The 12240-nt window shown below is 44.0% G+C and overlaps 2 protein-coding genes across 7 annotated transcripts; both read right to left on the bottom strand.

The window, feature by feature from the left end:
- Window positions 1–44: 44 nt before the first annotated feature.
- On the bottom strand, window positions 45–1155 carry LOC108631543 (uncharacterized; the record flags this gene model as incomplete). The annotated part of the gene is made up of 2 exons (XM_018035532.2): window positions 45–254; window positions 886–1155. Coding segments are annotated over 2 exons (480 nt in total), but the record flags the coding sequence as incomplete, so codon positions are not given.
- Window positions 1156–2506: 1351 nt separating this feature from the next.
- Window positions 2507–9820, bottom strand: Ube3a (ubiquitin protein ligase E3A). Of its 6 annotated transcripts, none has more exons than XM_026818971.1 (12): window positions 8851–9162; window positions 8377–8512; window positions 8099–8279; window positions 6967–7332; window positions 6538–6848; window positions 6282–6473; window positions 5884–6183; window positions 5624–5824; window positions 5278–5555; window positions 4911–5127; window positions 4593–4828; window positions 2507–4366 (listed from the first exon to the last, which is right to left on the bottom strand). In XM_026818971.1, exons 2-12 carry the CDS (start codon window positions 8482–8484, stop codon window positions 4246–4248), a joined length of 2511 nt encoding a protein of 836 aa, XP_026674772.1. In that variant the 5' UTR covers window positions 8485–8512; window positions 8851–9162; the 3' UTR covers window positions 2507–4245. The 6 variants fall into 6 exon arrangements, with proteins under 6 accessions (XP_026674772.1, XP_026674771.1, XP_026674769.1 ...); XM_026818970.1 differs by having other exon boundaries at window positions 8377–8563; XM_026818972.1 differs by lacking the exon at window positions 8851–9162 and adding an exon at window positions 9246–9820 and having other exon boundaries at window positions 2522–4366; window positions 8377–8507.
- Window positions 9821–12240: the final 2420 nt, after the last annotated feature.

Genomic DNA, 12240 nt, shown 5'->3' on the forward strand with positions numbered 1-12240 from the left:
ATTACTAATACCATAGAATTATGCCTAAACGAGCGTCGACACAGTTAATTATAGAGCATCAGCTTCGCTACTATGTCAATTACCATGTGCACTATCGGCAACACGATAAAACCGAATATGAATATCAGACAGATATAAACGCTGAATAATTCCGTCGTGAACACCAGGCACCGAGTCATCGTCTGCCGAAAATCCTTGCTGTTTCGTATGCTAATCAGTTTGTCCAGAACGAATCGCAACAGGTACAGAAACACCTAAAAATCGTTTCAACAATTTTCTTCCCGTTTCAAAGTTTTTCTACGTTAAATGTCCCGACAAAACGATTAGACGTTCAAAGTGTAAGCGTGCAACAAAGAGAATTAAATAAAAGTATCGTCGTGTATCCCCTAAAGTTAAGTATCGTCGTTAATTCATTTTGTACACATTATTTGGATGCTACGGATATCATTGAAATGCACGAATTGCTCAAAGAGAAGATACACAAGCGAAATAAAGTCTATTGAAACCCTGAAATAGCGTCCGATTATTATTGCGTTCGGTGAAAAGTGCCTTTTAGGAACGCGGGTATAAGACACGACACGTGTTCCCAGATCTTCTATTATATTATTCATGAGTTTCAATATCTTTTAACCTTAGATCTACCATCGGGGTCAAACTGACTGAATTATTTTGAAAATTACTATTATTATCTCTGTCAGTTTATCATTCAATTCTCGCTCATAAAAACGTAAAAATTGCCATGCTACCTTTCCTTGAATGACTTATTAATTTGAGAAACAAGTCATTTTTACCCCTTTGATAGAGATGCGTCAATCGTAATTCTATTGTTAAAGCCGTTATTTGTAAAAAGACGTTTTCTCCGAGAATAATAAGTTGCCATGTTACCTCGACAACCGGTATGATGTTCAGTATGACGTACAACAGCGCGAGAAGAGATCTGCCGGTCGCACGGCCCATCGTGCCGATGAGAGCCGAGAAGGAGTATTCCGTTCGTGGGACACCGAACGATTCTTGATAGCTCACCAAATACTCGCGGAGATTGTACAAGAAATTTTTGTTCGCGTCACTCTTCGAGGGATCCTTGTAACGATTCTCGCTGCTACACAAATCGCGTAACAAAGTCGACGTAAAGTCGTCCCCTTCGAAATCAAAATCGATTCAACGTGAAACCACTTACTCGTCTTTTTAATCAATCAATCGTAGCTACACCGCGGATTTTTATGCAAATTAAACTGTGTATCCTGGTATCGGTTTAACAAATCTGTATTAAATAGAAGATTCAACGTGCACCTTGCGTTTACTGTTCTATATATTTTTATGCATTGCTGTCGATACTTTTTGTATATTCAATTTTCCCGTAAATGCGTAAAATCTGCAGTTTAATCGTAGTAAATGTTTCAATTTCTATTCGCTGGCTTAAGATTACGTATAAGATTATAGAAGAAAAGCCAGTGACACTCTCTCTCTCTCTCTCTTAAGTCAGTGAGTAGAAATCGGAACGTTTACTACAAGAGACCGCAGATTTTTCCGCCGTCTCTCAACTCCCCAATTGATCGGGAAGGATTCGGTACCTGAGGTGAAGCTGTTTCGGTATAAACGCTTCGATCGATCGATATCGGAAATGCTGTAAGGGTTTCTCCATTTCCAATCGGAGGTTGGTGGCTCGTGAACGATACTTTCGAAAGAACGTCTCATCGAATTGTTGTCGCAGTTCCAATCGCCCGACTTCTGATTCGTATCGTTTCCATCAGTTCTCGCACGAGTCTTGCACCTTTCACGGGAGCAGAGATCGGACGACAGTGGACTCACCGTGCGCCTCCTTCTGCTTCCGGGCTTCTCACCTTCTAAAAACTAATTCCAAATTCAAAGTACCAGCGTGAAGAATTCATGTACATTGAACGATAGAAAGAAGAAATGATGAGCCAGTGAACGTGGCTCATTTCCTCTACATAATAGCAAGCCTCCAGAAATGAATTGAAATAGTTAGGGTTGCAGATAAATGGCCGATTTCTCCGCGCTCGCAGTCTTATAATTCTCGAAATAACTCTACACTACATCAGCGACGATATCTGCAAGTTAAACAGGTGAACGAATGCACAGGTCTTAGATATCTCGCAGACAGCGTTAATTAGAGGATGGAGCGTTGTCTGTAGATGAAGAAATCGGTCGTAAATATTTGATTCAGTTGAACAGCAATTAGCAATCGACGTTTGTTTTTTTTATCCGGATAACTGATAATCAAAATGATTTGATTAGCTTCATTGAAAGAGATTCGAACGAACGATTGAATTTTAATTCGAAATCAAAGAATACTCCAACTGTCGATTCAGATTTCGAGTAACTGTCAATGCCGCAATTAAAAAACCTGCAACCCTGGAAATAGTAAAATCCCACGTGATTGAATGAAGAATGATTAACATTTAAATGACATTTTACTCATAAAAGTGGAATGAGAAAAATGTTGACGGCATGGGCGAAGGAATGTTTCATCTACTTAGCGTTCGAGTCATTCCATTTTCCGTTTACTTGTTGATTACGAAAAAGACATTTATTTTCCAGGTTCCACTTCTCCTTATAATCAGACTTTGGTACAAAATCGAAACTGTTCAGATTCTGCGGGTCGTTGATACTCGGGAAACGGGACGCGCGATGATCGTTCGCGGTTTGCTCACTCTCGACGGTATGCATGATCCCCTCTGTTATTCGAATCGACGATGTAACAATTTTTCGAAACAATTATACAATTTATCATCATCGGCGGCGGCGGAAGGAGGAATATCGGTCAATTTTCATCTCATGTTCAGCCTCGAGGGGAGACGCGTTGCAAATGGGAACGCGTGAAACTGTCTACGCCCGTCACCTGACAACCGTTTCGTTTATACACACGTAATACCATACAAATTAATAATAACGCTTATGTATATCGCGACTCATTTTTGTTAGATCGGCGCGTACATGTCCTGCTTTCTCTCACAAATAAAAAGTTTAAAAATATATATACGTATACGTGTGTAAGAATGTAATATATATATATATTTAAAAATTTAAACATCGAGATCGAGAGACGCGTTCAGCTCTTGATGCTCCGAATAATTTTATACGCAACACCTGGCATTTATTTTTGTAATACAATATTTACATGAATCATTCAGGAATGTTGAAAAGCGATCGATAAATTATTGAGACGTTCGGTAGGACATTTGGTACGCACTGACCTAATGGTACCGACCCGATCTTTATTTTTTACATTACAGATATCCGTTCCTGTCGCACGTACGTGCATACGTAGATCGCTACGAAAATAAATGGCGCACGAATCGTCACTCGGTACAACGTTTATTTCATATATATTGTCATGCGACTAACGATAAGACAGCCGACAACGTGGAGCAGAAAGCCACCAATTATTATTTATACAAAATCATTCCCATACGCTATATATATATATTTATAATATATATTTATATGTATCGTATGGATCGCATACTATCTTGTTTGACTCATCGTCAACTGAAACGTGATGTAAAATGAGAGCGTACATACAGACTCCGGGGGGAGAAGGATCTCTTTCGACTCTTGTCCGGATAGAAAACTTGTGTACAAAGTGACGGTGAACGTTCGAAGGCTTCGTCTCTAGGAACCGGCTAATACTTCTACGAATTCCGATGGCTTCGGTCATTGCTCACTCGTCACGGTAGCGCGTTTCTCACTATTCTTCTTAAGCTGCGTGTGCATTGTGCCGCTCGTGTGAAAAACTTGTTTCGGGCGTCGGAAACGAAACGGTCCAACGAAAGGCTCGATGGGAAACCAGGCGAGAGACTCTGAGACCGAGTTCTCCGATCTACTTTCCCCGCTTGAAACAACGTAACGGTGCAAAAAAACGTGAAAGCTCGTTATTGCTCGAAGAATATTCTGTATTACATTTCATTTCCTTTTTTTTTGTACAGCAATTCCAGTTTCCGCTTCGCACGAGGGGAAACGGTTGGAGGACAACGATCGATTGCGAGGTATCCTCGGTATCAAAGGTACTGATTTCCTTTATTTTCTTCGTATGAAAGCGAGGAGAATCGGGAAGGGGATGGGAAGATGTTCAGCTCGAGTTTCCAACATTTTCCACGCGTTTGCACAAATTTCGAATAAATATGTCGAGCAGCAGGGCGAAACGGGGGATTCCCGGATTCCGTTGTATGGAATCCGACGTACTTTGAAAGACTCGGGGGAGATATCGAAGCTTTTTATCCACATTTACAACATGCCGAAGCCCTTCGAATAGTTGATCGCTTTCAACAAACGATCCTGCAACTTTTCTATCGTACTGTAATCTGGTAACAACAACACATTGTAGCACGTGTGGGCCGTTGGTAATCTGAAACGATAAGTAACGTTTTTCTCAATTACGCATGTGTCTATGAGGAGATTGAATGTGGAGAAATGATCAATTGTCATAAAGTCGAATGCATATTTCAATGTCACACGTTTTCGCATTTGCGTCTGGCCAATGCGTAAAAGTGGTAAAAGACGTGTTTATCCAAGAATTGAAAACAGTTAGACGCTACGGAGATCGGTATAAATCTGATGAAAGAGAAACCTACCTGTCGGAGTCAGGACCGTGTCTGGCGATAACCATTTTTAACCTTGACAAACCACCGACCGGCACCCTGTCGCTTCCGGTGGTGAACTGGAGAAGTCTCCGTTGACTTTCCGGTGGTAACGAGTGGGCGACGCGCCAGAAGTTTCGTACCGCCTTGCTATCGACGGTGTAGCCGCCCTCGTATTCCGTCGCTGCCTCCAATTCCGCGAAATCGAAAACTTTCGAACCGCAAACCAGCTAGACGGTCGAAACGTGACGACGGTAAGAATCGAGGAACGCGCTATGTTCGAATCGCGAGTTAAAAAGGGTATATACGTACTTGTTCGATTTCCTCGGGTCTAAAGAGTAGTGCTAGCGGGCTCTCGTCCGTGACCATTTGGAAGCCACGCCTAAATGCTTTAAACTGTCTTTCCACCGATTTGTTGAGTAAAAAGTCTGCGTAGAGGTCTACGAATTCTTTTTTATTTTCTTGCGTGACGAACGTCTCGTCGCCGTTTCGTTTCAGATCGTGGAAAGATATCGAACCAAATATATCCCTGAAACATCGTGCGTAACTCTAAGTTTAATTTCACCGATTGTCATTTTTTACCCGTGAAGTCATTGTCAGTGTGGCAATTAAGGAACTTGTAACCATACGTTGGACGAGGACCGCAAGCGTTATAATTGCTAATACTTGTGTCACGTACTTGTAAGCTACTCGGAACGTTTGCATGAACGTTTCGGGCATATCCTCTCCGGTATAGTCGATCAATTCCTTCAGCGTCCGATATAACGTGGGACTCCAATCCTCTAAATCCGCGAAGCAGCCCTTTCTACCGAGCAATTTCCGATAGACGACCATGGAGAAGCGGACGTCGAGTATTACGTTGTTGTATATCGCCAGGCCAAGGACGACGCCTATCAGCGTAAAATGCGCGTCGCTCTCGAACGACGTCGGATTGAACCACGTCATTTGCGTGTCTTCCTGTGAGACGTTCGAATATTAGATCTAAATCGAAACCCCCCCGTGTCTCCAATAACCGGGTGTCGTACCTGAGTCGTGAACATGCCGTAGTCGGGATTGAAAATTTCTTCTACGATCAATTGAAAAAATTCTTTCGAAACCCCGCCCTCGTCCACGCCTTGCTCACCCTCGAACTCGACGACCAGCTGCTTCTTGAGATCAGAGGGGTTCTCGACCGCGATCATCTCTAGCTCGACCAACGCGTCGTCTATCAAACGATCTCGCCTCACCTGTATCAAACAACCTTTAGTACGAGTCACAACGGAAATGGAAACGCGCGTACACCTACGTTCAGCCTCAAATAGGGATTGGCAGGTTGTCCAACGACGCTCTGTAGAAAACTCATCCGACGTTCACTGTACATTCTAATGCGATTATCGTAATATAAGCCCAACGTTTTAGTGGCCGGCGTGAGGATAAACGCGTAATTCATAAAGCTAAACTTCATCGGCTCCTCGCTCTTGTAATACGCGAAATCTTTGTCCATTTCTATCGCGTCGCTGAGCGGTTCGTTATAAAAGTCTGTAAAAGGTATGAGAGGTTTTCGCGCGTCCAACGCGGTGATTCCTAGCTCCTTGGCCAAAGGGTCCTATGAGTAAATCGGCATAATCATCTTTCACAGAAGAGAGAGAGAGAGAGAGAGAGAGAGAGAGAGAGAGAGAGAAATTTTGATCAATGGAATCTTGCCTGAGGAACTTGCGACACTCTTCCGGTCTTCTCGTTACTCGTAGACTCGTCCTCGTCCGTGTTTAAATCAGGTTCGTCCAGCTCGCCGGCTAGCATGCTCGCGTAGTACAAGATCTTCATCACTTTCGTCGGAGCAGTAATGGTGTCCGCGTCCTGAACGCAATAATCCCTGGTGAACGAGCCTCCTATGACCTGTGCAAAATAAAAGTCCAGAAAAATTCGTGTATTGGAGTTTTCGATCGTCGGCGCGGTATACCTTGACGGTTATCAATTCCTGAAGGGCTTGCAAGATACTCGGGAGTCGCGATTTACAGTGTTTAGCCCATACGCGTGCCAGTTTAGCTTGTACCACGGTGGGGAAACAGCTGAGCGCTTTGCAAAGCATGTGCAGAGCGAGTTCCAGATACTCGCTGTTCCCGAGCATAGGAATCTCGAACACGATCAAGAACACGTTCAACAAGCTGTCCATATTGTCCCATGGCATGATACGAAATACTCTCAAATCTAATTCGATATTATCTGCCAAAGTGACTAGTGCGTTGACCAAAGCGGATTTGAATACCTCCCCTGGATACGACATGACAATTCAGAACGTTACTCACTCGTAATTATATTTGCAACTGTTTGCATTAACGCTTCTGTTCGTCGTATGGTGCAAACGAGTCGTACGTGTACGTCTTCTCACCTGGTAGAGACCAAAGAGCAGCGAAAGCTCTCCGCACGGCCGGTAGATCGACGCTGGTGTCATCGTTGTTAGGAACCGTGGGCGATGGCTCGCTGCTGTCCTCTTCTTTGTCCTCCCCTTGGATAGACCGAATCGCCTCTTTGTCCATGTCCCCGGGCGGCCTGAGCAGAGTGTCCGAAGCTCTGTCCAGTAGCGCGGCCAGCGGCGAGTCATTCTTCACGGTCTTCTGGAAGCTGAGACTCAACGCCTTCGCGCACGAGAACACTTCTCCCAAGGTACGAATCAACAACGAATAAGATCCCTCCGATTTACATCTCTCGATTATGTCCAACAGCTTCGCTTCCGTGAGATACGGGTCCTGTTTCCCTGTCGACAATGAAACGATCTCTCGCACTTCTACTATCAATTTGCACGCTACGTTCTCTACGATCACGCGCCTCGTCCGATTAGAAATAAATGACAAGAAATGAGAATGAAATACAACGTTTATTATTATGTACACAACAACCACAGAAAAATTTCACGGACAATCTAAAATAATATCTACCGAGTTTTTAAACGTATTTCGCGTATCTCTCCCGTTCCAAGTATCTAAGGTACAAGTTGAGGACTAACAATTTCGAGACGAATCGAGAACAGCATCTCGCGTTAACCGTTTTCGCATTGACTAATCTTTTCGGAGCTCTGCGCTTACGCCTTTTCCTCGATCTGTACGTTTTTCTCGCTTTCCTACTCCTCTTTCGTCTTCCGACAGTTTTATTATTACCGTCGTCGTCGTCGTCGTCGTCGTTATTATTACTGTCGTATCTTGGAATGCGAATTCTATATCTGTCGAACATTTTCAAAAGTATATCTCCTTCCGACATATATACTCTTTCGTCGTTCGAGGTACGATTACTGTTTCGCGGGAAAAACTGGCACGACCGACTGCCTCGCAGCGGAATTGGAACGTTCGGTTCCGTCGAGATCTGTTCTTCGGCAACTTCCGCGATATCTGATACTTTACTTTGTGGGGCAGTCTTGGTATCGTTCTTTAGAGCTTGAGGGGTCGGTTCGTTTGCACCGTTAGACATGTCCGGCTGGATCTCTGTAATCGGAGGGGCAGGAGTTACGTTGGGATTGGGTGCAATACCTTCGTCCGAGCACGTCGGGTTCACGCTTTTAACTGGCAGACTCTTGGCCAAGGACGCCGGGCCAGGTTCTAAAGTTGTTCGCGCCACTTTGCTCGGTTGCGTGCCATCGCAGAGTCTCGCTTCCTGGGAGAACAGTTGAATCGCCTGTGCCGCCGCTTGATTCGGCGTCAGATTCGTTACCTGATTCAAACACGAACCACGTTATCAGTCAGTTATCGCGCGAAACGACGAATAGTTCGAACGGTCATTCCGAACGGTCTAAACGGTATCGATGTACTTTGCCACTTGACGCGCAGTTTTGATTGTCACAGTCGGGATTACCACATCCGTCGGTTAATTGATAAAAATATCGCTCGATCAATTTCTTGGCAACCGCACGCTTCATGTCGCTGCAAGGGCTCTTCGCTCCTACCCTAACAATTTAACAACAGAATTCGGGGGATTACAATAGTGCTTTAGACAGTCTAGAACAAAAAATCAAAACACATGTTTCGTTACGTGAGTGCTCAAGCGGACGATTCGGTCGGTTGACGAACAACCAGACCGCGGATTTTTTTATGCGTGACAATTCGAACGTGCGATATTAATTTAGAAAATGAAGTCTGCATTTAAAATCGATGTACGTTACACTCTCGACGTTTTGTTCAATTTTCCACGTTACGTCTTCAGGTTCTCTGCACGTCTGACTTTCTACAAACGCATCAAAATCCGCAGTCTACGTATAACCTACGAAGCATACGCGTGTGCTTACGTATCGTGTATTAAAAACTCGCAACGCTCTGTGAAGGTGCTCGCATGGCAAGGATCTCCTCCGCGGAGAAGCGGAACGTAAAAATCGTTTATGTAGAACAGATCGGCGAAAAGTTTAAACCGCCGAGTAAACAAAAGACGGACTGACTCGATTAGAAGCCGAGAAGCGTTGTAGATGCTCGTTCAATTAGGAACACATGGTGTTGACGCGTCATCGGCGACGTTGCCGGATCGGTGCCGGGGAGGGAATGACAGTTCAGAAAAGGATCAGGAGGAAGGAGGAACGCGAGCGGCGGAGTCGTTGCACCAAAACAAAGCGCGTTAAAAATAGCGTAGGTTCGTTGTTAAATCGATAAGGAGACGAAAGTTCTAGGCAATAGGTAAACTGATATAGACCTGGAATCGTGATCTTCTCCAGGGTCCTGTCGACCCTCGGCGCTCATAGACCGTGAATCTTCGAAATTTTGTGTCTCTTCTCTTCGGCCGTGAAGAAAAACGTCCACCACCTCGGCGCACTCGTGTTACCACTAAATTTAGACTCCCTTATCGACGGTGTTTCACGTTTCACCTCTCGGTGCGTTCTCACTACGTACTACTACGCACTACTGCGTGTATGCTTCGTAACAGGAGAACGATAGAGAGTAGGAAATATATCAGAAAGGCAGAAGAGACGGGGACAGAGAGAGAAACAGAGAGAGAGAGAGAGAGAAAAACAGAGAGAGAGAAAGGAGAAACGGTTTTCGTCCGTCGCTGATAGACTTCTACGTAAATGGAAACGAATGTTTTTTGAGGTTAGATGCACACTGCAAACGCGGGCGCGACGGATCGGTGCTACGTGTTTGTCAACGGTGCGCGGCTCGCCGATTCCTGTTTATGTCGATATACACGAATTTTTCAGGTCGATGCCAGAACACCGAGGAGGGAGGGGAAAAAAACTAATTGTTTCGCGGCCTCTTCTTGGCTGCTGTCGTCTACTGTTCCCGGACCAGCTGCGACTTTGACTTGCGAGCTGTGACTGCGACTGTCGACAGTGTCGACGTCGTTCTCGATTAATCGACCGTCGTTCTCCTTCGATCTATCGATGAGTCGATGAAACGTCGAGCTTATTTTGAATTTTCGTCGATCATATAGTCTTGCATATTATTTGTTAAACAGTTCTTAATAAATCTCTTCGTCGTCACGATGACTATGCACATTTATTCGTATTCTTTCTTGTAACGCCGGGGAACAAGTGACTGAAGTGAGAGTGCCTACGAGTCGCAACAGGTACAAGAGTTTTAAATGGAACGACAGTTTATTATTAATAATTCATTGATGAAGGAGGGTAGCAAAAAGTGTTCCAAACATATAACGTAGAATAACGATTTTTCACTTGACGCTTCCGTCTCGAGAGAATGAAAACTCGTTATTTCAATCTCCTCTTAATAATATACTGTCGCTGTCACTCGGGTCATTTGCAGCCCTTGTAACGTGCTACTGACGCGCGCGCGGGGCGCGGGGACTGATCTTTCTATCGCTCGTCATTGCTGTGCTCTGATTGGTGCACGCTAGAAGAGAGACAGGGATAAAAGAGTAGACCGCGCGATGCATAGACATTCAAGAAGAGGCCGAGAAACCGAATGGAGTAATCAAGAAGAGAATATAAGAAGAGGAAGTTACTAATGGGTTCTTTGCGGAACGCATAAATCACAAGACTAGGACAGCTGGACTTTTCACGAAACAGCCTCCAGCACGGATATCTGTTGAAATATTCCTACACCAGTGTGCCAGATTACTCTCGTGTAAAATTAAGAAAACTTAAAGCACAGCCAACATATCTTGAACACTTTACAATTAGTATTAACCCTTTCGCTACGGGAAATTTCTCTGCACTCCTGCTGAACGAGCCTCCGCGCCAAAACCCTTTCAAAACTGACGGCACTCGAGCATGCGTCATACGGATTCCTCTTACTGCTTAATTCCGTCAAACATTGAACATTACACATGACAATGCCGTCACGTGACGTCTTTAGCTGTGACGTCATTAGCACAAGTGGTCTTCAGAGGCCCAGTGCCAAAAAATTCCACGATGTGACCTGGGAGCGGTTTGCCGAATACCACTATATTCATGATAATTTTTCTCGTAAACTAATGGTTTCCTGTTTCCGTCATTTCATCCTTCGAGAGAAAGCTCAATTTCCTTTTACACGTATTCATGTCAAACCGATAAAAATCATCGAACGACTCCATCCGTTTCGCTTCTCGCTTGGTCGTCCTCACAAAATCGATCGAAGGACTATTATACGATACTACATATACTACTTTTGTTCAAAACGTTTTTCGCTACCTTCAATGGGTGATGAGTTATTTTATGAAGCTCTGCTTAAGGAAAGGATCAGAGACGTTCACATTAAATGAGATTGCTTCACCTTTTCAGCGATGCTACGTACGTTTGGTCTTTTGAAAGTTAAAATTGCTCCGAGTGAGAAACAGATTACTCTTGTTAAAAAGAATAATTAAATCGATGACTCGTCCTTGAAGAGGTTAATATAAAAATTGATTGTCCGGAGTGTATGTATTATAGTGAGTTTTCAAGCGCGATTCAAAGTTCTCGAGATCCCTCTCGAGGTGGATAGTCCGGGCCATTTAGCCGTACGATCGAGAGTAGCTGATTAGACAGGAATCGGTGCTCGTGCAAGCACGGTGATTTCGTGCCAAGCCAGCTACTCGACATTTTTCGATGTACGTACGTCTATCTTCGAAATATGTCAAAGGCTTTAAACTTATAACGTCTCCTGTTCGAAGACGGTGCAAGGGGAAGATCAGCTGGTTTCGCGTGCTCTCGAGAGCTTTTAATAGCCGCCGGAAAATAGACGTTTGATTTTTCTTACCACTGAAATACACCGGAATTTGACCCTGAACTCCGTTATCCGTCAATTCCTTCAATACATGCGAAAAAGTCCTTCGGGTTGGAGAAGGATTCTCACTTGAAAGGGTTGGTTCTTGAAAGGGTTCGAGAACAGGACGCGCTGATTCGAGGGAAAGCCGGTAAAATATTCAAATATCGTCATTAGCAGCCACACGTCTAGTTGTGTAAACAATAAATCAATAAATAAATAAATAAATAAGTAAAAATGTTGGTACCGCGTTTAAGTGGTAGGGATTAGGGTTTGTACTTTTGTACGGGTAGGAATGTCAGGGTTAGAGATTGAGGATCACGCGGTGAGGACAAGGTTCAAAGGTATGATGCAGTTAGGACAAAGTTGCAGGTACGAGTCAAAGAGAAATCGGTAGGATGATAAAGTTTCGGTGTAATAAATAGAAGATAGAGAATATATTTTCATATTTAACTTAAATACAAAAGGATGTTGGTATAGAACTCCGCAACGGATAGCCACGAACTATATTCAAA

Source organism: Ceratina calcarata, unplaced genomic scaffold, assembly GCF_001652005.2.
Source record: "Ceratina calcarata isolate Rehan_Ccalc_2016 unplaced genomic scaffold, ASM165200v1 scaffold92.2, whole genome shotgun sequence".
Classification (NCBI taxonomy): Eukaryota; Metazoa; Arthropoda; class Insecta; order Hymenoptera; family Apidae; genus Ceratina; species Ceratina calcarata.